This window comes from Notothenia rossii (genome assembly GCF_949606895.1).
Source record: "Notothenia rossii genome assembly, chromosome: 10".
NCBI classification, from domain to species: domain Eukaryota; kingdom Metazoa; phylum Chordata; class Actinopteri; order Perciformes; family Nototheniidae; genus Notothenia; species Notothenia rossii.
In genome coordinates this window covers 4,895,078-4,918,531 of record NC_136908.1, presented here as the reverse complement: position 1 = coordinate 4,918,531, position 23,454 = coordinate 4,895,078, and the positions used below count along the sequence as shown (strand labels likewise).

General features: G+C 41.8%; 3 protein-coding genes across 11 annotated transcripts; 2 read left to right on the top strand and 1 right to left on the bottom strand.

Annotated features, from left to right (window-relative positions):
• Window positions 1–155: 155 nt before the first annotated feature.
• LOC307023249 (homeobox-containing protein 1) lies at window positions 156–18,331 on the bottom strand. 9 transcript variants are annotated; one of them, XM_079656403.1, is made up of 12 exons: window positions 18,077–18,331; window positions 16,839–17,113; window positions 13,653–14,118; window positions 12,055–12,140; window positions 11,059–11,169; window positions 8,502–8,720; window positions 6,945–7,098; window positions 4,440–4,522; window positions 4,264–4,359; window positions 4,040–4,158; window positions 2,659–2,743; window positions 156–1,829 (listed from the first exon to the last, which is right to left on the bottom strand). In XM_079656403.1, exons 2-12 carry the CDS (start codon window positions 16,918–16,920, stop codon window positions 1,801–1,803), a joined length of 1,530 nt encoding a protein of 509 aa, XP_079512529.1. In that variant the 5' UTR covers window positions 16,921–17,113; window positions 18,077–18,331; the 3' UTR covers window positions 156–1,800. The 9 variants fall into 9 exon arrangements, with proteins under 9 accessions (XP_079512529.1, XP_079512531.1, XP_079512532.1 ...); XM_079656405.1 differs by having other exon boundaries at window positions 4,064–4,158; XM_079656406.1 differs by having other exon boundaries at window positions 2,671–2,743; window positions 4,064–4,158.
• A 1,104-nt stretch (window positions 18,332–19,435) lies between these two features.
• LOC307022190 (gap junction beta-4 protein-like) lies at window positions 19,436–20,757 on the top strand. The gene is made up of 2 exons (XM_079654846.1): window positions 19,436–20,062; window positions 20,175–20,757. Exons 1-2 carry the CDS (start codon window positions 19,527–19,529, stop codon window positions 20,458–20,460), a joined length of 822 nt encoding a protein of 273 aa, XP_079510972.1. The 5' UTR covers window positions 19,436–19,526; the 3' UTR covers window positions 20,461–20,757.
• A 233-nt stretch (window positions 20,758–20,990) lies between these two features.
• On the top strand, window positions 20,991–23,107 carry LOC307022191 (gap junction beta-3 protein-like). Its single transcript, XM_079654847.1, has 2 exons — window positions 20,991–21,882; window positions 22,317–23,107. Exon 2 carries the CDS (start codon window positions 22,394–22,396, stop codon window positions 23,096–23,098), a length of 705 nt encoding a protein of 234 aa, XP_079510973.1. The 5' UTR covers window positions 20,991–21,882; window positions 22,317–22,393; the 3' UTR covers window positions 23,099–23,107.
• Window positions 23,108–23,454: the final 347 nt, after the last annotated feature.

Genomic DNA, 23,454 nt, shown 5'->3' with positions numbered 1-23,454 from the left:
AGAAACTATCCAGCTGTGTTTCCCTTAGGAATCACCGGCTGCTTCATTGATATATATTTTTTCTTTTTTTACGAATGTGCCTGATAAACCATCCGAAAATGCTGCCATCCAAAACCTGAAATCACTGAGACAAAAAAGTCAAGACATACCAGAGCCATTGTTTACAATTTTATTACTGTTATTCTTTTCCTGTCAGATAAAGCAGATAGAGAGGAGCGTAATAATCAGATCCAGCGAGACGACTGGACCGTCTGAGGTGAGTACATGTTAGAGATACAGGGCTACCCCCCCGACACATATGCTACATAACACTGTCCGTCTCATAAACAGTCACATTCATGACAAAGAGATATTCTGAGGTAAGCTAGAGTTGGCTAGTGTTGTACTGAGCAAATAAACATTAACGTATGTAGTGTTTATCTATAGACGTATCAGGAGCTCATCTCTACCTTGGCATAGCTTTGGCATTAGGAGGTAACACGGTAGAGAACAAGCGTCGTCGTCCATTTCATGAACATTTAGGGAGCAACCCCCCCGAGGCCTTTGGCCCGTAAATACAGGGGACTAAGCAAGTCAGCTATTCAAGTTTGACAAATAACCATATAGTGCTAATGTGAAGGAAAGCACCCATAGACGTGTGTGTCCTCCGGTTTGTTTATGTACATCTCTAGGCCCAAACGCAGGTTCAGTCTGCTTCCCTCTTTCCATTATAGTGAGATCCACTTTGAAGTGCAGCTTCGCAGTCATACAAACGTACAGGAGCTTAAGCTTTAGCTTATTCCAATAAAACACAAGGTGCTTTTAGCATGTAGCATTATGTTTTTGATCACATTTGTTTTAGCGTTCTTTCCAACGTAAAAATAAAAAACTATCTGAGTAGACTTATGAGTGTAGTCTAGCTTCACTGGCTGAGTGGAGGACGAGGATTATAATACAAAAGAAATGAGCGAACAGCAGCATCCAGTATAACAAAGAAGACAGATCAAAGAGAGACTACGATGTATTGTCCTAGGCTTGTTCCGCTAATATAAAAAGGTATAAATAACACTTCCTGTTTGGTTAAGATGAGGAAATTAAAGCGTGTTTTTAGACAATTCTTCACTGTCTTGATCCGCCGTTTCTTTTGGGATTTACCTGAGATTCCAGTTTTCCCTCAGGGCTTTTCTGACTTGATAGCAACAGCACGTTATCGACTGATTGGATCAAATCGACTGATTGAGGCGGGGGTCAAAGACGTTCAAGCAAGCAGAGGGCGTTCAAATCACCATAGACTAGAAGTAAACAAACTCTCTCCCCACAGCAACACACACCTGACCTGCAGGCTCAGCACTCTCACCACAGTCCAAACAACCACTCTGTGAAAAGGCAAAAAGAAGGCATGTAGCGAGAGAAAGAAAAGCTTAAAATGGGCGAGGTATCCTTTACATATTTCTCCCTCTAAGGAATTGTAATACCATCTTGGAATGCACTATATATGGATATATATATACTGTATATTGCCATTAATATAAGCAGGATTACTGTTGATAAATACAGTGGCCTCCTTACCATCAGGAGCCCCCTTCTCCCTTTCATTTATTGGGTGCCAAAGCCCCCCAAAGGCCCTACATGTGAGGAGGAGGAGACACTTATTGTTTTCCTATTTCATCCGATTAAAATGTGACGATCCAACCAGCTTTTGGTCACTCTTCGTCCACACTCTCCCTTTTTGAATCCTCCTCTTTCAGATCCAGAACCTGAGCGGGCGGGCTCGGCAGGGCGGTGACCTCTGCAGGAGCCAATGAGGAGGGGTCCTGTTGGTCAACCATCCTGTGGGAGGGGGTGTCTTCCTGTGGGGAAAAGTATGGAAGTGTTAGAAAGCCCACAAGTTGACATCATGAGTTGATAAGTGTTGTTTGTTGATGTTATAAGTATGTGTTTGCTAGCAGTGCTGGATGCTAGTGGTAGCTTAGTTGATAACTTCTCTGTATTAGTGTATTTCACTTGCTTGTTTAATTCAATGATTGTAATTGTTACAGACCACACACACACGGCTAACAGCGTGGACAAAGTATATTAAAGATCTGAACCGGGAAAGTCTGTTTTCTGTGTTCTTTTCCACACCCATCCACACCGTGCCATCTCTAGAACCCAATTTCCTGGAGACCCCATCTCCTTTATAGGAAGTGTAAGGAAAACATTTGGATTTACACTTTGTATTCACTTGTTTAGAAACACAAGGGGCGCTGCTATTTCTGTGCTCAATGCGGTAAACTGGCTCCTATGATCAGCTTGCTCTTTCCTGGCTTTCACGCAAACATGTGCAACAACACTGGAAACCTGTGGCTTCTACGACAGTTAACTTTATGATACATTACCCTTTCAACTAGTGCAGTGTTTCTCAAACTTGTTCATACCAAGGACCACTTAACCAATAAAAAAACACTTGCGGACTACCTAACTCCACAAATATCCAAAATCACATCGTTTTTCTAGAACAGATTACAAATCGCCTGAAAATGGTACAAAGAAGTGGCAGCATGTGTGTTGAGGGTGTTGCGCTGGGCTATATCATGCAATCGAAAGTGAAACTTAAGCTCGCTCCATTGCGGAGATATTCCCGCGAGAGTGCGGAAAGCTTACATTTATTTATTATTTATTTAAAATGTGACATTTTACCAATATACTCACGGGCCACTAGGGGGCGCTCATGGACCACCAGTAGTCCGCGGACCACAGATTGAGAAGCACTGCAGTGTTTCCCCTAGGATGGAGTCATAGCAGCGGTGTTAAGGTACGTGGGCTCAGCATAATGTGAGCGCGTGGAATTTTTTAGTGCGTGCGAAGTGCGCCCCGCCAATTTGTTTCTATGAGTCTGCCAGCACAAGAAAGGCTCTTGAGGCCGAGTACCAGGGCCGGTTCTAGACAATTTGCTGCCCTACGCGAGATTTTACATACAAAGAATAAATGAAAAATCTCTACAAAAGACAAATACACTACAAAAACAGAAACTTATTGACATAGGTCATAGACGTCAAAATGGCTTCAAATGTATTCAGTATTGTATGAACATGTTTTAATTGGGGGGTGGACGTCACATCCTCTAGGGGGGTCCGGGGGTATGCCCCCGAGCTTGAATGACACACAGAGACCAATCGAGGGCTTTGATTTATGATCAGTATGGAAGTGGCCATGTCGGCAGGCCACATCATGTAGACAGCCAGTCACCCTGTGTGAGGCAAACCCACACTTAGGCAGCGTTGCGTTCACAATACATAATTTAAAAAAAATCGCCAGACCAGCAAGCCACTTAACAGGCCAGGCCATCGGGAAACCTCCCGGTCCTCCCGATGGCCAGTCCGGGCCTGCCTATTACATACAGTGGCAAAGTCTCAAGATTTAGCAAAATACACCTTTTTGAACCTACAGTAACACAAATACTACAAATCCACTTAACAAACAATCAAAAAGGGTCTGCACTTATTATTATTTATTAAAAAAAACAAAAACTTATAATTATTTATGGTACCTGGCTGGCGCCCCCTAGCAGCGGCGCGGATATTTCAGCAGCGGCACCACTATTTTTATATAGGGGAAACACTGCACTGAACTAGGGCTTCAAAATGAATCAACATGTTATCAAAATCGCAATATGGAAAAGTGAAATATCAAAATTGAAGTGTAAGGGCAAAAAATGTGAAAGTATCAGAATGAAGTGCTGTTGTCAAAGAGTCAAAGTCAAGGTCCTAGGCTACAGACTAAATAAAAAGAAGTGTTTGGTACATATCTTCATGAAACAATGCAATTAAATAAATTATAAAAATCACACCATGATCATTTTAATATGTTTTTTCATTAGATTTTGAACGTTTCAAAAATTATTATTCCCTTATTAAAAAAAAAAAAAAAAAAAAACTCAACTAGTTATTTGTTCCAAACCGGGAAGTCCTACTTTGGAAGTGCATTTGTTTTCCAGACAGTCACCTCAACAAGATAAACTACATTATCCTGCTACTCCTCTGTTTTTCGTTTCTCCTCACGTCACACAGAGGTGAGTTACCTGCTCTGAGAAGCGATGGTTCACCTGATCGCTGAACTCCTGCATCTCTCCCTCCTCACCGTTGGAGTGGCAGCTGGGACTTGGCACCTCAATGCCATGGCTTTCCAAAATGGCAGCTTCTGATAGTTTGAGAGGGGAAAGCAGAGGAAGAGATGGATTCCACCCCAAACTTTTTGTTTTAGATTCATGTAAGGTGAAAATAAACACGTGTATCAGATCCTTACCGATGTTCGCTCTTCTCTTCATCTCCTTCCGACGGTTTGCAAACCAGTTGTACACTTTCAGCGCAGTCACTCGCTCAAACTCAGAGATCTTGCAGCCTGGGGGGTGCATGCAGAACAGCATTTCAGACGGAGCCATGAAGCAGCTGTCAGAGGAACAGTATTTGAGTTGTCAGTACCTGGTTTCTGGATGACAGAGTTGCAGGCGTTGGCGATCTCTTCTCTCTTCGACTCATCCGGGTACTGGTTCTCCATGAAGAAACTGGAGGAGATCCACAGTAATGGAAACAGTGATATGAGATCTCATCACAGCATCTATTTTAAGATAAGGTGCGCCCTTAACTTACACCTCACCTTTAGTATTGATTTTATTAAGGAGAATATGTATACAGTGAAAGCTTCAGGAGAAGGGGAATGATAAATGGAAGCATTAAGTGGATGAGTTTTCAGTTTACATGCTTATATCTCTTCTTAGACCTCGACATTGATTCTCTGGTAAATAACTGAAATGTATATATCCACGTACAGATGTTTTTTTCTGTCCAATATTTCCTCCTGCACGTCATAAAAATGATCTCACATTACAAAACATGCATGGATCAATTCCTCCCAGCTTCCTCTCCCCCTCTGTGATGCCCTATCCTGTCCACTCTGTCACACACACACACACACACACACACACACACACACACACACACACACACACACACACACACACACACACACACACACACACACACACACACACACACACACACACACACACACACACACACACACACACACACACACACACACACACACACACACACACACACACACACACACACACACACACACACACACACACACACACACACACACACACACCATCTTCACCTCTACTGTATCGTCCTTGTGTCTGAACTAGCTCATGAGGATCAGCACTGCAGTAGAGTTGCGTAATCGGGGGGGGTCTGCTGGTGAGTGTGCTGTTATTACTGAGAGTGCTCAGACTGCAGCCGAGGAAGAGGAGGAAGAGGAGGAATCATGCTCCTGTTACTCTGCATCCCTTTGGTTTACTGACAACACTGTCTGGGACTAATATGTCTCCTCTCCAGAGAAGAGAGACAGAGATATTATATACCTAAGAAAAATATCTTATAATTTGACTTGCAATGCTTTGGATTGTGAGCAGGAGGAAGAGTCCATGTGACACGCAAAAAAAGTGATTCGCGGGTGTAGGGCTGCTCAATTAAATCGTATTTTAATCGCGATTACGATTATGGTTTGCAACGATTACGAAAACAACGTAATCGAAATAAAACGATTTTTTTTTAATTATTACTTTTTTTTTTTTTTATATACAATTTTTTTATATAGGTTTTTCCGTTGAATTATACTTAAAGTTCAGGGTAATCGACTGTTCAAATTGTATTTCTCCAATAAATGGATGTTTTCAAAGTCAATGAATAATCGCATTTAATAATCGCAATTACAATTATTGACCCAAATAATCGAGATTATGATTTTTGCCATAATCGAGCAGCCCTACGCGGGCGGTATTTTTTTCCGGGTTCGGTTCTGGGTAAAACAAAGATGATGTGGGTCGGGTCGCGGGTAATGCATAATAAATATATTCAAATAATAATAGTTTAGTTTAATGTTTAAATCCTCAGACCTCTCCCCCGCGGGTCCGCGCATAATCATAACCTCTGCAGCGCATCAATCTGCTGCTGAGCGCGCCACATTCAAAATGGCTGAGGTGAAGGCGGAGCTCGGAGAATACAGCATTTTCAGTAACACTTCCTCAAGAGCGAAATCCAACGTCTGGGAGGCTTTTGGTTTCATCCTAGATGGAGAAAATAACCAACATCCCACGCTTTTTGAGACAAATATGCAACTGCGTGTGTTAATAATTGCACGTTTTCACTGTTCATAGGATATGCGGGTTCGGGTCGGTTTGCGGATCTTGTGCCGACGGATCGGTTTGCGGAACTAATTGGCAATATGTGCGGGTGGCGGGGCGGGTTCGGTATTACACGTCGCGGGTGCGGGGCGGGAGCGGGTCTTGAAAATCGGACCCGTGCAGGACTCTGGCAGGAGGCTTCCACAGTAAGACACTAAAGGACATTTTAAATAACAGGGCTGTCAATCAATTCAAATAGTACTGTATTGAACTTTCATATTTTTTATCCGTTTTAAATATACCTTAAAGGGACATTTTTCCAGTTTTTAAAATCACCTTTTAAACAAATATGTTTTATGCTTTATGAAAAGAATATTTGTATTATTATGGTAACAATGCAAAACAAAGACAAGGTGGTATTTCTATATATTTATAATATATACTTTTTTTTTTTTTTACTTGGATTTTAAACATCACTTTACGTTGTTTCTCTATACATTTTAAATTATATCAATTTTTGAATTTCTACTTATATATCATTTAATTATATTTTTTCATTATCTGTTTATATATTTGTATTTAATTTATTATTTAAAACTCATTCAGTCAGACATTTATTCATGTGTTGGTTTTCTAAACATTTATTTGTTTACTCAATGGTTCAGTTTAGCTACATTTCTACTAAGATCTTCATTATTGATGAAGCTCAAAAGAGTCATTTTATGGTACCAACCTTTAGTCAGTGAGTATACTTTAGTCTAATATAACGGTGAAGCCACCCCTCTGTGTTGCTCACCTCTCCATGATGGACTGGCACTCCTTCCTCCAGGTGAACCTGCTTCCTCTGCGCAGCCTCAGCGGCCCCCCCGCCATGCCTCTGTCTCCTGACATCATCCCCGTCCTCCAATCAGGCTCCTCCTTCACCAGGGACCGCATCGATAAGGTGGCCCCTGAACCAGAGAGCAGAGTTTATCTGTTGAGTTCAACTAAACAAAGACTTTGGGATCCAGCTGATACAACAGGTGTTTGTCTGGTAACTTAAAAAGGTCCCCTGCTAGACTGTTTTCCATCAATATATCACAGGTCTCAGATATATACAGAACCTGTCTCTGATTGGCTGAAACACCAAACAGATCATTGCAGCATCCCATAATCCCCTTTGTTTCAGCCCTGTTTCCAAAGTGCTGATTCTCTGTCTGTTACTTTAGATGAAAATAAGGAGCCCCTCCCCACGCAATTCTGAGAGAGATTTGGTTAAAAAGAACACAATGGGGCTCTAGGAGGAGATTCAGGTGATAAGGGGGGGGGGGGGGGTGGGTTACCTTGGTTGCTGATTGGCTAATGGTTACACAAGCCAAATAAACTTTATGACATCATAAAGTGGCCAACATCTGACCAGCTCATTTTCAGACAGGTTTTTATATAAATGGATCAGGAGAATCTTTGTTCCTTAAACTTTCAGAGTCTCTTTCCACAGAGGGGACACATGTTTATGTAGATGAGACATGAATAAGTGGATTCTGCATAATAGTTGACCTTTAACAAAAGTATCTTGCACTTAAAGGTCATGTACTAAGGTGGGGATGGCTGTATCACACATACATAAATATACATAAATAAAACAACCCTTTGTCAACAATTCTGCTAAATAAATCACTGAAGGCTCTTTTTTAGAATAAATAATATGCAGTGCTCTCATTTAGCAAAGACTTCCGGATATGTTGTTGCATCTTGTTTTTGCCAAGTTATAACTCAACTCCTACACTGAGCTCAAACTAAGCAACATTCTGCTACGATGACAAAGTCAACAGGATTTCACGAGTATTCTTCGTTTGGATCTGAATCCTCTAGTTCAGCGGTTCCCAACCTTTTTCAACTCGGGGCCCACTTAAGAATCAAAAAACAATTTTGCGGCCCACATTCAACCATAAACAATACGGAGGCTAAATAAAGTTCTGATTGGTCAATTCAGAACATGTGACACGTTGTCAATCCAGTAGAACAGACCGCTGTCAAGGACTGTAATGACCGTTGCTAAGGAGGATCAAGAAAGAGAAAGGAAAAGAGGTTCAGATAAAAAAAAAAAAATCGTACAAATGAAATGTTTCCACACAAATCAGAATGTTTTGCTAATTATTTGGCGGCCCTCTTGCAATCCGGCCCCACAGGTTGGGAACCCCTGCTCTAGTTTAACTGTCGTTTGAGATGTGCATCCTGAAAGCATCCTTCACGAGCTAATAAAGCTGCTACAGGGTAACATGCAGGGGGGCTTATGAGCAGGGGTCCCTTGTGGCAGGCTGGGAGAGATTTTGGAGAGAGGGTTTTTTTTTTTTTTAGGGGGGGAGGGAGTTACCTGTCTGTGATTGGGCGGCGGCGGCAGCAGCAGTGTACCACGGCAGCAGGTGCATCAGCAGCTCTCTCTGCCTGCTCCACACGGGGGGGGGGTTGGGGTTGAGGTTGGTGTTGGGGTTGGGGAGGCTGCCACTTGCCCCTGCTACCGTCCCGTCTCTGTCCCCCCCCCTGGTCCTGGACATGGGACTCACGCTGTGCTGGCTTTCACTCCACCTCAGCCCTTCAGTCGGGACAAAACCAACGGCCACCATCAGTGACACCAGATTAGGCTAATTGGAAATGGACTTAATTGGGTTAACTGACACACTCCTGTAGACCTGCCTGTTTTTTTCCAGTCAGAATTTAACAACAAATGCCTTCTTTTTAATATGTTTTTTAATGTTTCCGCCAATTCAAAGTCAATTGGACTAAACAACACTGCTTCTCTTTCAGATCCATGATGGGCAGGTCTATGAGAAGCAAAGCATTGTGGTCCCTGAGAGATTGTTAGTATCACTGTTAAATGTTAGCCATGTAGGAATGAAAACCAGCACCAGAGTACCTCCAGCAGCTGAGAACTACAGAGGGGCTCAGGCAAAGCTTGGGGGGTTTAGGGGAATATAAAGGGTAAAGATGAAGGAAGACAGCGGGGTCTGCAAGGGGGTCCATCGGCTTATCCTGTCAGTTAAAACCGTTCTTTACTGTCAGACAAACACTTTTCAAACTAAGAGAATATTTGGTGGTTGCTGTTCCACCTCCTGAAACCAACGTCCCATCGGCAGGTTTGAAAAGCATGGTTTTTTTTGCACCATTTACCAAAATCAGAATCTGTAAATACAAACGTATTGTCCCATTTTCAAATGTCCAACAGTCCTTGTAAGAATCTTGAATTTCTGTCAAGAAAAATGACCAAATCTGAGTTTAAAAACGCTGTAATATCAGATGGCAATTCATATTTTGCCAAAATTAAACCATGTAAGATAAAAAATAACGTGTAAAAACATTAAATTCTGTGCTTCTTAGTGCTACGTGTAAGCCATGACTTAAATAGTTCAATTTATATTTAGCATCAGGGCCTTGGTTGGCACCTCCATTTCCTTTTCCTCTATTTAGTTAGACGGAGCAGGAAGGGAAAGGTGTGTACAGCAAGAGGGATCGGTGGAGCAACACGCTCATCTGTTTAGAGACCAGCAGTTAGGTCGTTTAAAGTCCGTGTTAACGTTGTCTGATCCACCGTCCACCGTCATCGTACCCTTCTGTCGCTTCACTTCCCCGTATTATTGTTTACAAAACTGAAAGGAGCCGGTCATCTCCCAACCACCTTAAAAACCAGGACTGGATTTTCAAAACCGACTTCGATTGCTAAAAATAACCCGTGGTAAATTGACTGTTTTATTTATTTTGAAGAAAACCCGAAGTGGAACGTTTTGGATTTAACATTGAACTGTGGGAAGACTAATTGTTTGATTGTTTGTGGGGTATTCAAAAATACACTTGCTATTTGTGATTATAATTTTGAGTTGTGTCCTTTCTTATATTTTCTAATGTCATTCAATGTTGGGTGTTTGCAGTGAGATGTTTACACCTTTGTGCAGACTTACTAAAACTGACTGACTAGCCAAATCTCAAACGTCAGGAGAGAGACCTGACTGGCACCCCAAAGAACCTAAATAAGTCAACTGTCACAGTTTTCAATAATATTGGAAACACTTGTAGGCTCTTGGAAAATCTATGAATTCGATTTTTTCCCCCCAAACCTTTGTAAAAGAAATGATCAAATGAATTCACCTTGTATTTCTTTTTTTTAATGATTAATGCCAGTATAACTGCAAAAACAACTGCACAAAACACACTTTAAGTTCTAGCAGTTATGGTGTGTTTGCCGAGAGGTGCGGGACTTTGATTAGTGAAAAAACAGAGTGTAAAATCTGACCGAAAGCAAAGAAAGAGTCCTTGAAAAATCTTTGGGTTAAGTCGGTTAAACCATACCAATATTTTAAGTTATTTTCTCCCTGTATCTCAGACATAGAGAGGTCAACACCTTCCCAATCTGTTACTCTAGCCTGTGCAGACCAACCGCATTCACCCCCCGCTTAAGTTTCATTCCAAACCAGAAGGCCTCATTGCATCGATTCACATCTCCAGTGACAGGACTCCCTTTATCATTTGTCTTTTCTCTGAAAGTATAGATTTGTCTCATCGTGTCCTTGCTTGACCTCGAGGACCAGGGTGGGGTTAGCGTGAGGAATTAAGAGGTGTGTGTGGCTTCACCATGCAGGAGGAAGACGAGGAGGAGGAGGAGGAGGAGGAGGAGGAGGAGGAGGATGGGAATACAAAGATGGTGGGGGAATAATAGCAAGCAGTGGTTCACATTCACGAAAGAAAACGCTTTTTTTATTCAACTTCCCTTCCTCACCCATCATCATTAACCTGACGTTCAACCTTGAGGCGCTTCCTCATCATCATTCGTCCCTGTTCTGTACATCCATCACACTTGTAATGATCTATCCCCCCCCCACTCCTCTGCTCTGTCAGATCCAAGCCCTTATCTGAAGTGTAGTCCAGCTGCGACCCCTCACCTGGGTTGTTCCTCTCCAGCAGGTACCAGCGGTAGAAGGCTCTGCGTTTGGAGTCGCTCATCTCCAGGCCCTGCTGCAGCAGCCACTGGGAGATGTAGCTCTGGCTGATGCCTGCGGGCAGAAATAGAGGCATGTTATCTCCCCACGTTCATTTTATAGACTGATTTATTTCACGCTGCACTAACGGTAGGGTTTGTGAGATCGGCCGGGAGCCAGGCGCTGAAAAACTCCCGTTAGGCTAATGAAGACGTCCCGATATCAATGGGTTTAATTGAGGACGTGATTTGCCGCAATACGTTGGTGAACATACCGCTGCAACGTAACCAGATTGATGATCGCAATTATGTTGAACAATAACGTCACTTCTTATTCTACAGAAGAATCAATGTGTTGCATGTCCAAACGATTCCATAATAACAGCAGGTAAATAGATGTTTCCTCTCCATCTACTGTAGATTACTACTGTATATTTAGTTGACTCAAATTCAATGACATTAAGTCAGCTAAAACTAGACTCAAATTTTAAAAAATGATTACAAAATATGACTAAATAAACAAAACTAAATGTAATTTTAGTCAAAAATACAGACTGAAACAAGATCAAATGTGCAGTGATTCAGATTGGGTAGTTCAATTACACTTTCATTACCTTATTTGGTTAAATGAACAGTAGAATGAAACGTTTTTTCAAGCTAGTTAGTTAATTTAATCTTGTATGTATATGGTTACCAGTTAGCTTTGCAGCCAGTTGTGTTTTGAATTGCAAATTAGTGCAAAAACAACAACTTGTGAACTAGGCTTTGGCACACTTTAAAACATGACTTTTGACTTGAACCGAGAAACAGTCTTGAATCGGGACATAGAGAATACATTTCCAATCAATTAAGAGTTACTCAAAGTTTCCCACCCTTTTAAAACAGCACTATGTATGCCGAAAAGTATCCTGTAACATGTGTCCTTGTAGAGTGTATTCACTTTACTAAGTTCCCACAGTACCTGTCACCTGGCCCACGATGGCCTGAGAGATCCTGCGGTTGTTGAGGAACGTTTTGATCTCCTCCTTCACCAGGTTGCTGTCTCTCCTGAAAGAAGCCATCACAACGGTTACACACTGTGGTTAAAACGGCAGCCTTTGCTCTCACTAACCTTATTCACTGCTGCTTCTCTTTTCTCAGCCATCCCTGAACACCTGACCTGAATTAACTCCGCTCGAATTCTGGAGAATCAGCGTGTGCCTCGGGGGAGTGAGGCTGTCATTATCTGATGTTATAATAGTCCATACCGTTCTCTCTAACAACACTGTGTTACCTGCTGGTCTCAGGCCAGTCAGACTGTGATGAAACCGGTCTTTCCAAACAAGCCTTAAAAGTTTTTTATAAAAATAGAAATCATTAAAACACTATCATTGCAATATATACTATCCAAATACAACATACTCAGCTTTGACGATCTCATTTTGTTCTCAAAAATTAGATTGGTATCAAAGATACAATCCATTTCACACTTTCTCCCATTGCGCACATTTAATTCGGGTAAACAGTCTTGACGACATCAATTTTACTGTAATTTGAGATGTTAGTTTAACAAATGTGCTACTATTTATATTTTATACATATGAATATATATGCCATCCACCGTCCTCCTTCTTCCTTCTGTTGTATATAAAGGTATTTACACACCAAACTGACACCAAAGAACACGTCCCGACGGAACGTCGCCTCACTTCTCCTGCGTCTTGGCCATGTGTCGCACTGGAACACACCGCAAAGACTTCAGCCGACGGCCAAGTAGCACGTACAAACTGCACGTGAGTGGCAATAACTCTCCTGACCAGCAGGTGGCGGTAGTGTGTATTCGTCATTCAAAAGAGGCAACAACCGGAAGACAGACTGCGTGATACATACAAACAAATATTGCATTCCATTTCCACTCTACAGCGAGAAGCTCATGGGGCTTTCCCGAACCTGCGTCGAGAGCTGAAACCTCAGATTTGTCTTCTTAATAGTTTGTTTGGGTCCCTCACTTCCGTTTTGATTCTCATGCACTGATTCGCTAGCTGAACAGCCAATCAGAGGTATTTCTTTTGCCGACGGCCTTTTACCGACAACCTCCCGATTCAACATGTTGAATTGGCGTCGGAAGGTGTCGGCATGGCCGGAAAGACACGACGGTGCGGGACACACCAATCTGAGTAGGGCGACTGGACGCTCATCGACGGCCCGAAATCGGCTTGGTGTGTAAGGGACTTATGTTGCATGAAATATAATGTTATGCAATGTAGTAGTAAAGGACTAGTGACAGGTAATTCATGTCAGGAGCATATTGTGTGGGAATCAGGTTAGAAAGAAGACCTCACAAACTGTGGAATTAAGAGTTTGAAGGTAAAATGAAAAGACCACCTTCAGTAGGTTCAGGTAAACTTTCTCTGAAATGAATGGGGTCTGAAGTTAAGATAGGAAAATGGACAAAAGTAAAAACTCCCCTCTCACGTGCTACAAAACTAACAAGGTCCTACGAAATAAGTTCAAGTGTTAAGTAGGAGGTCCGGACTCTTCAACTGGCCCAAGCTAAGATCTCTCCCAACTCTTCCTCACCTCATGTACTCTTCCACCTTCTCCTCCAGGTCCCACTCCTCCTCGCCCATCATGTCGTAGCTGAACGAGCGTTGCACCGCCACACTGGGGGGGTAGAGAGGTGGGGGGGAGGCCTCGTAGCTGTTACTGGGAGACAACGCTGCTACGTCCAGCCCGGAGGTCTGCGTGGTGGCCGAGGCGAGGGACAGCGAGGAGGCGGAAGACGAGGAAGAGGAAGGAGCCGGAACAGCTGTGGTGGTGGGGTTGTTGTTGCTGTTGCTGTTGTTGTTGTTGGTGGTGGTGGTGGAGGGGGTGGGCTGGGAGTCACAGTTTGAGGGCGGGCGGTGGTCCGAGTCCAGCCTCTCCAGGGACTCCAGCGCGTGCAGGATCTGAGGCTTGGTCATGCCGGAGAGACGCAGGCGCTGCAGGAGGTCGATCTGCTCCAGGGTGTAGCGCGGCTCCACCTCGCAGCACTCCATCCGGGCTTCTGCACAGAAATGGGATCAGAGCGAATTTGACACTGGCGTTTATGAAGGAAACACAAGAGCAGTTTTGTAAGTGAATATGAACCAGATGTAGCCCTATTAATACTCCCTCTGTTGCTCTCCCCGAGGTTACTAACTCTTTTTCCTCCGTTAACTGTGTTTTGTTTTTTTTGGATGTCACAATTGAGACCATTTTCATCAATTTTTCTTCTTTTCTTAGAACTAACCATTTATTTGTAATTGAAAAGAATACCTTTAGCCGCTTTCACACCAAGTACTTTGCCGTACTTAGTTCCCAGCACTTAGTTCCCAGCACTTAGTACCCCCTTGGAACTAAGAGCCGATCGCGTTCACACCGGAATAAGTTCCCTGAGGGAAGATTAGGCAAATGAAGCCGCTGACGTCACTTCTTCTTCTTCTGCTTTGGGTTTACTGGCAAACCGCAAACAACTTCAGGGCGTATACTGCCACCCGAAGTCCCCGGCTGGAAGTCCCCGGAGTTGGAAGCCTTCCGAGTAAATCGCCAGAACGCCGACACCTCCTCATCACTCCAATTTTTTTTTTTGTGTTGCCATAACTTAGTCTCTCTCCGTTAGTGCGCGGGGCTAATGCTAATAATGCTAATGCCAGCAAATACAATGGCGGCTTCAAAAAACCTTTCTGAGTTTTACGGGGCGTGGTTTGCAATTCGCCCAGCTAATAGAAATTGGAACTGGGGTTTTTCTCCCCAGGAAAAGTAACTCTAGCAGGCACTGAAAAGGGGGTAAAAGTTCTCATCATGAACTAAGTTCTCTTTTTGGTGTGAACGCAAAATCCCAGGAACTATCGGAACTAAACGGGAAAAGTACGGGGGAAAGTACTCAGGTGTGAAAGCGCCTATTAAGTCATTTTCAACTATTCGGTCGGGAGGGTTTGGAGGTTGTTCAAGTAATCTATCAACCGGTACAGGTACAATCGTTCAGTGTCCCAATTGAGACAATAATCTTCTTCCATTTTAATTGTCTCCTTAGACCTAACCATCCGTTTAAGAAAAAAGAAAAAATGTATGTTGCATGTTCAGATTGACAAAAAGATAATACATCAAATTAAATTAAATAGCAAGTAAAGACAGATGAGTAAATAGAAATATACATAAGTGGGTGACTGAAACATATGTATTTTTTAATTGAAAATCAATACCATTAAGTCATTTTCAAATATTCGTCGGGAGTGTTTGGAGGTTGTTCAAGTAATCTATCAACCACGGCCATTTCTTATAGAAAAGGTCTACAGAGTATATTTGAAGTTCTAAAGTTTGAGAAAGAGTACCAGGTTCTTTGGAAGTGTCTGATGTGAGGCTCTAAGGATGCAAACTGTAAAGTCCCCTGAGACAAATGTCAAATGTGTGATACTTTGATTGATGGATAAGGCACCAAACGACTGTATGCTTAGGGTTTATCTCTCACCAGATACAAAGCAGCAGGGCTTCACACAGTGTTACCAGGACATATACGGCTATATTTATCTCCACCTTTGATAAGATATTAAATTTAGATAATGTGCTGCAAACTTCCTCAGAACCTGGAGACAAACTTGTAAATGATGAAAGGATTATTAATAGATGAAAACCCAAATAAAAACAAACACTCAAAAGCTGAATTCAAACGCCACATGTCCTTTGTGGTTTATTTATCTCCTAAATGCAAATCTGATTAAATTACTTTAGTAATCATAACACACCAAAAAAATAAATAAGAGTGGTGTGTAAAACTGATATTTGTAGGGGGAGAAAACTCATACTGCATTCTCCTCTGAAGAACCATTTGAAAAAGTTGGCACACTTTCAAACACTTGGCTGGCACAGACACTTGGGGCTAACCTTGCTACATTTGTCCAGGGGGGGAATTAAAGTAAGATCACCCCCGCATACATAACCTAACATCAGGACCACTCAGCCTAGTCATATCCATCCATTAATATATCTATCCACCTTTTCATGGCCTTTACCTGCCTGTTAGGCACATGGTTGTAGTAGAAATCCTTGCCTTTGCATTCCTCATTAATTGTGCAGGCTACAGTGTGAAAAATCACATTAAACTCAATTAAAAAATTAAGCAATTTGTCATGACCTTGCATATATTTATGGGACAACAAATACTGTTCACCTGTCTGATGAACCCACTCTTAAACTAGGTACTATTCAATAAGTGTGCACTTTGTCAAAAATGCAGTGCAAGCAGACTACAGGCAACTACCTTATTAAAACGTTAATTATGTTAAATGTGAAACATGCAACATTGACCAGGAGGAGTCTAAGATTGTTTAGGATGTGTCAATTGCAATACTGTTAACTGTATGCACTTACCCATCTGATTATCCCACTCTTTAACTAGGTTTAGATATTATTATTAATAATGAGTTTGCACACAAAAACAGCTCAAACAAGCAGAGCCAACTACTTTAATAAAAAGTTGATCGTGTTAAATGTCATTCATGCCGAATTGAATTGAATAGTTGAATATTAAATATTTTGAACATGTGAACATTCCAATACTGTAAATACTGTACTTTTTTTGATAGGCAGCAGGACAAAGTTGCCTCTCTGCAATGTGTGTTTACAGGACAGAATGCAATCAGATCCACAGCATGTCTGGATATGTTATGGGTGCTTTTAGTGCAAAACAAAGCTAGCTTTCACTCTTAAAGTTAGTGCAACCTCGTCCGGTCACTGAGGTTATCTTACCTGGTGGAGGGGGGGACACAGACACGCGCCCCGGGAGCGGCTCGGCGCGAGGGGTCGCCGCGGGGACACACCACTGTCGCATGGCTGTCAGCTGGACCTCTACAGAGACAGGAGACTTGCTGCAGTGTGTTGCGGTTAAACGGCCCCTATTAGCATGCTGGCAACCCCACAAGAGCAGATGACTCGCTGGCAGAAAGCTAAATTGGCTAAGCTAACGCCGTCAACTCTGGCTGGTTCCCCTGAGCTCCAGCCTCCCATCGATAGCTGCTCGTTGCCTTGAGTAAAGTTAGCAAGTGTGAGTGAAGTAAAGAGCGGAGGTAGTGCAATTAAACCTTCAGAATAAAATCATTTGTGGGTTCCTTACACAATTCCGTTTTTAAAAGTGTTATGGTTGGTCTCTGATAATAATGACATCAGCTCTGACTACAAAAACCTTACTTACAATTATGCATAAGCAATACATTAGTGTTTAAAACTGCACTGCTGCATCTTTGAATTCACACATATTTTTGATTTTATAATAGTTTTATGATACGAGTTTTAATAGACATTATTTTTACTGTACCTTTTACCAAAGTACATTCTGTACATGTGAAAACCTACCTTGCACAAAAACAAAATTATGATTCTGATTTAGTAGAGTTTGGCTGGGAAATAAACCTTTCTACACTTCACCCTTATGGCATATTGTTACATGTACCTGACTTAACATTGACTAAATCCATATGACCTTTGTACCTCTTTAAATAAGTACATGTGTATATTTAAACATTTTTGATTTAAGCTACTAACACTTTTTTTTTACATTTTATTTCATACCCTAATGCAGTGTTCGGCAAATGCTATTTTTAAGTTTGGAGACAGTTCTTTCAGCACAATGTAAATGTAAAACAACAGTGTGTTTGTGCTGCTCTTTCTCTAGCTGTCTTAAAAGTCGCTGTAGAGACTGTGGTTTTATTTTGAAGGACCGATAAACCATTACTAATGAGTCTACCCAACTTGACACTTCATTCTTGTTTTGGCTAACAACTTATCTCAAACTTGCACTTTTCTAGTAACATCTGCCATTATTCAAAATATGGCAAACCTGCACAGATAAATATGGCACCAAGCAAAACATTTTGTGTGTAAAGTCTAGACAGGGCTGGGACATAGCATGTTGCTAACGAGTTAGCTCGGTAGTTAGCAACGTTAGCTATTAGCTAGCATCGGATTGTCCCACCGCGGAGCTCCCTTACCTCCCGTTGCTGTGGAGAGCAGCAGCCGGCTGGACGGAGAGGGAAGATGGGGGAAACTGTGGAGAAAGTGTTGGTCCACCCAAGCCCAATATAGAAATTAACTCCTTGGCTTGGTCCTGTGGTGATTTAACAAACAGAGGGTGGACGATGCAGGGACATATTGTCTTTGCAGTGGGGAAATTGTGTATGCAAATGTGGGGAGTCTGTCTCAATTTATGACCCCTCACCCGATACCACTGTCAAGCTAGCAGAGATATAAATATGATTTCCGGTCATACTGTACTGGAAACAGCATAGCTAAATGCAACACAATGTGCCAAAATGAAAGCACATTTCAGTAACATTGTTTGTACAAAAAACAATGCTCACACCACATATCCAGAGGTGGAAGAAGTATTTAGATGCTTTAATTCAGTAAAAGTGCCAATACATTATTGTCAAACAATTAATCACAGTTTTATCAGCAAAATGTACTTAAGGTATACAAAGTAAAGATAATTATTGTGTAGTTCTGATTGACTTTTTTTCAAATATATAAATAATGAGGCTCTTTTGTGACTGAAATTAATCCAATAGTTTAATTTTTAGAGATGCATTTTGTTAAAAGTAGCTAAAGCTTTTAAATAAATGTAGTGGATTAAAATGGAATTATTTCCCTTTTAAATATAGAGGAGTAGAAGTATGACGTAGCATAACATGGAAATACTCAAGTAAAGTAAAATTATCTTTAACTGTAAGGCTACTGGCTGATTTGGGTGTAGCCTACTATGGCTATTTTCTTTCAAAATGATTAATTCATTGTGTTTACGATGGGCCAGGCCAGAAAACACATCTACAACCCTGGAATTTAATATTCATTACATCATCTGAAAACAATATAGTTCAAACACTTATAGAGGTAGATGTTTGTGACAGTTGTGTAAGGATTACTTTGATTTAAATGATCTGAAACGAAAACAAATCCTGAAGATGATAGGTGTTTCTAGGTTCAGGTTGTTCTACTATGGACAGACGACAGAGTTGGGCTAAGCCACCTCCCATCATATGTATTCTATCTTTTCATCTAACTTTAAACAAGAAATCAAAGATCTATCTCTTTAAATGTCTTAAATTGAACTTGCAGAAACTTCTCATGCCCTGAACAGCATTGCTATCTCCCTGCCTCTCTCTCCTGCCTAATAATAAAGGTGTTTGCTCTCACCAGTTCCACTAGTGACTGCAGCGGAGGAATGAGTCTGTGTTTGCTTTGTTCAATATTCCTCCCTCCCCTTAGACCTGTGCCAAAAAGGCAGAAGTAATAAGTGCTTTATTAGACTGCCTTTGTGCCTGACGTGCTCAGTTCAGTTTGTGTCCAAGCCATCTGTATTTGAGCATTCGGCAGTGTGTCTGCCACATTTCTGGGGGGTTGCCCATCATCAATGTGGTCCAACTTGACAGCTGAAACAACACCATGAACTGGGCCTTCCTTGAGGGCCTCCTGAGCGGGGTCAACAAATACTCCACTGCGTTTGGTCGTATCTGGCTCGCCATCGTTTTCATCTTCAGGCTCATGGTCTTTCTGGTGGCGTGTGAGAAGGTCTGGGGTGACGAGCAGAAGGACTTTGATTGCAACACCCGGCAGCCCGGTTGTCACAATGTCTGCTACGACCACTTCTACCCCATCGGCTACACCCGGCTCTGGGCTCTCCAGCTGATCTTTGTCACCTGTCCATCCCTTCTAGTTACGCTCCATGTGTCCTACCGGGAAGAACGAGAACGCAAACACCGCCTGAAGCACGGAGAAGGATGTGCCCCTCTGTACGATTTCACGGGAAAGAAGCGAGGGGGTTTGTGGTGGACCTACTTTCTCAGCCTGATGTTTAAGATTTCAGTCGATAGTGTGTTTGTCTTCCTGATCTACTACATCTACGAGGCCACGTTTTTCCCACCGTTGGTGAAATGCAGCATCGACCCATGCCCCAATATGGTGGACTGTTACATCGCAAGGTAAGGTGTTCCTCGGTGCTCCTAAATAGTTAAAGATAATTAAATTCCCATGGTTTGACTTGATTTACTAATCTGACATTTTCTGTCTCTTTTCCAACCTTGTGTTCCTCAGGCCCACAGAGAAGAAGATATTCACCGTCTTTATGGTGGTGACCAGCTTTGTCTGCATCTTCCTCACTTTTTGCGAGGTCTTATACCTGTGTGGGAAGAGGTTCAGAGAGTGCTGTCGAGGAGGACCCAGTTCCCGGAGAGAAAACTCCTTCAGGATGGTGAGGACTCCTCTGACAGTGAAGGAGAACTCGGTTTTCAAAGAGCCGATAACGGAGAAGGCCAAGTTGGTAGATAATGACATCAGAGAAGCTAGCAACGACGGTTCAGCCCCAGCGTATACAGCGTAGTGGTCACATAAAAGACATGCGTTTTATGAGTTTGACTTGGGAGAAAATAACTATCTGATGTAGCTTTTATACTGTTAGCCTTGTTTATCTGCAGAATACGTGTGGCTTTAAATGATATGTTGTCTTTATTTCCTTTTTTATATCAAAAATAATGTTTGTTGGTGCTTTTAAAAGGCTTGTCAACCTAAATAACGAATATGCAATAAAGGTGATTTATTGTACTTTGTCTATTGATATGATGATGTGTTATAAAAGATTATTTTGTTATCTGTATGACCACAAAATAAAATCTCTCCACTTATTATAAGCTGCTGTGTCGGTACTTTGACAAAAACTGGAAAAAATGTCTTCATGGTCATTATGTCATGAAACTTGAACAAGAAATAAAGATAACATTTTCGAAAATAAACAACTCTGTCAAATTTGCTTTTTTTGACCTATTCTCCTTTAATCCCTATAAAAAAATTTGGAAATGTTAGTTATGAACACATTGTATGAACCTACACGGTGCAAGGCAAATAACAATTGGTGCAGAATTAAGGTAGATAACTAGATGATGACTAAACGATCTACAACTGGTTACTGATGGGAGTAACAGTATTGACAAAAGTTGATAACATCTCCATTCCTACAAGTCACAGATTGATGACAAATACACACATCCTGCATTTCTCCAGAACAGCAGATCGAGAGTTGGTTTGTAAAGGGCAGTGTCGTAAAACGTTGCTATTAATGCAGTGACCGCTGCACATTCTTACCTGAGAAAATGAATCAGCAAACGCTTGTTTAATCTGATTCGAAGATAGCAGCACTCCATATCTCAGGTGTGTTTCAGTGGAAAAGGTTTAAGAGTGCCTGTACAAACAGATTTTAGGTGGTTGCCCTGTTTAATTCTGATTAATCAACAGGAACAAATGGGCATATCTCCAGATACCAGATGGCTAATGGAGCTGATACCGTGTCAACTGTGGAGTAATGTGTTGCTAGACTAACACACCTCAATGTGGTTTTGTGTACTTGTTACAAATTATTGCCCTATCACCTTTCTTAATTTGCACTGAGTCCCACTGCATCACATTTCTTTGTTCAGTCAAGCTATTGATGAGTCTTTGGATGTTTTTCTGGACAGTTTTCTGTAATCACCTATATCATTAAGGCACTCCATCACACAACTGCCAATATAAAAGTTATTGGAGCAATTGGGGGTCAATATAATGTGATGCTGACAGGAAGTAGTTAGACTTTTAAATTTAAATTTGGGATGGATGCCAAAGGTGGCCACGCCTTTAGATTATGGCCAAGATTTGATTCTTGAGGTAGGTCAATGTCAGAGACCCACAGTAGGAGAGAGGTTGCCTGCTGAACACATTTCCAAAGTCTACTTCGACAATATGGACTGAGTGGAAGACCTGCTGTCTTACGGTAAGCTAAGAGTTTTTTGTCAAACGCATTTTTTGGCTTGGTTATATTTAGTTTGAAGACTCCTTGCAAAGCTGAGAACATTGACTATAAAGTCAGAACTGGACTACTGTGTTCGGAGTAAGGGTGAATAACATTTAAGAAACTATTTAAGTATTTAACACGTTTGTAATCAATTAATAAAGGTCATTTCTACAAAGTGTCAACGTTAAAATCAAACTTAAATGCAGTGAGATTAAAGGGAGGGAATGTAGGTTTCATAGCTGTTAACAAAATGGTTTGATAGGAAAAGAGAACTACTTTCGAAATTGTCCATTGAGATATTTGGGACAGAATATTAAACTACAGAGAGGATGTTTTATATATGTGTTTGTATTTTTAAACCTTGTATTTTATTGTATATTTCCCTAACTCTGTCCTTGTCTCTCTTTTTGTAGTTGTAGCTCTTCAGATATCCAAATATACCTCCTCTAAGGGTTACTGACAGACTTCTCATCCAATCAAAGCTGAACTCATGGATTGGAAATTTCTCGAGGGTCTTCTTAGTGGAGTCAACAAGTACTCCACTGCCTTCGGGCGGATCTGGCTGTCAGTGGTCTTCGTCTTCCGGGTGATGGTCTACGTTGTAGCTGCTGAGCGGGTCTGGAGCGACGACCAGGCACATTTTGACTGCAACACCCTCCAGCCTGGGTGCAAGAACCTCTGCTACGATTACTTCTTCCCCATCTCCCACATTCGCCTCTGGGCTCTGCAGCTGATCTTCGTCACCTGCCCTTCCTTCATGGTCGTGCTTCACGTGTCCTACCGGGAAGAGAGGGAACGTAAATACCAAGCAAAGCACGGTGCAGATCGTCACCTGTACGACAACCCGGGGCAAAAGCATGGTGGTCTGTGGTATACATACCTGATTAGCCTCTTGCTAAAAACCGCCTTTGAGATCACTTTTCTCTACTTGCTCCACTCCATCTACGACAGTTTCAAGCTCCCCAGAAAAGTCCAATGTGATGTCAGTCCCTGTCCTAATTTGGTGGACTGCTACATATCCCGGCCCACTGAGAAGACCGTTTTCACCTACTTCATGGTGGGGGCGTCTGTCTTGTGCGTGGTCCTCAACGTTTGTGAGATCTTCTATCTGATCACTATCCGGTTGGTGACCCTGAAGAAAAGGGGCTTGGTCCATACCTCGTCTATTATGAAGGTCCGACGTAACCTGGACTGAAATGGCTGCAAGTCATCTTTTATATTGTAGCTGGAAACACAGTAAAGGGAATCACCATTTGTATTCAACTAATGATCCTTTTTCCTCATTGTGGGTATTAATAATTGTATGTATACTTTTATATGTATTATAAATATATTGCATTTTGACATACTGTACAATCCAAAGCTCGAACGTTTTTAGTTGAGTGTAATAAATATTGAAGCCTAAAAAGAGTGTTTTTGGCATACATCATTTCAATGAAAGGAAATACTTGAGGATTGCCTAATATGTATGACCTCTGTGTCATAACCAAAACGGACAATGTTTGTTTCTCGTATTCTCAAAAATAACAATGTCAAAGAACTGAAAATAAA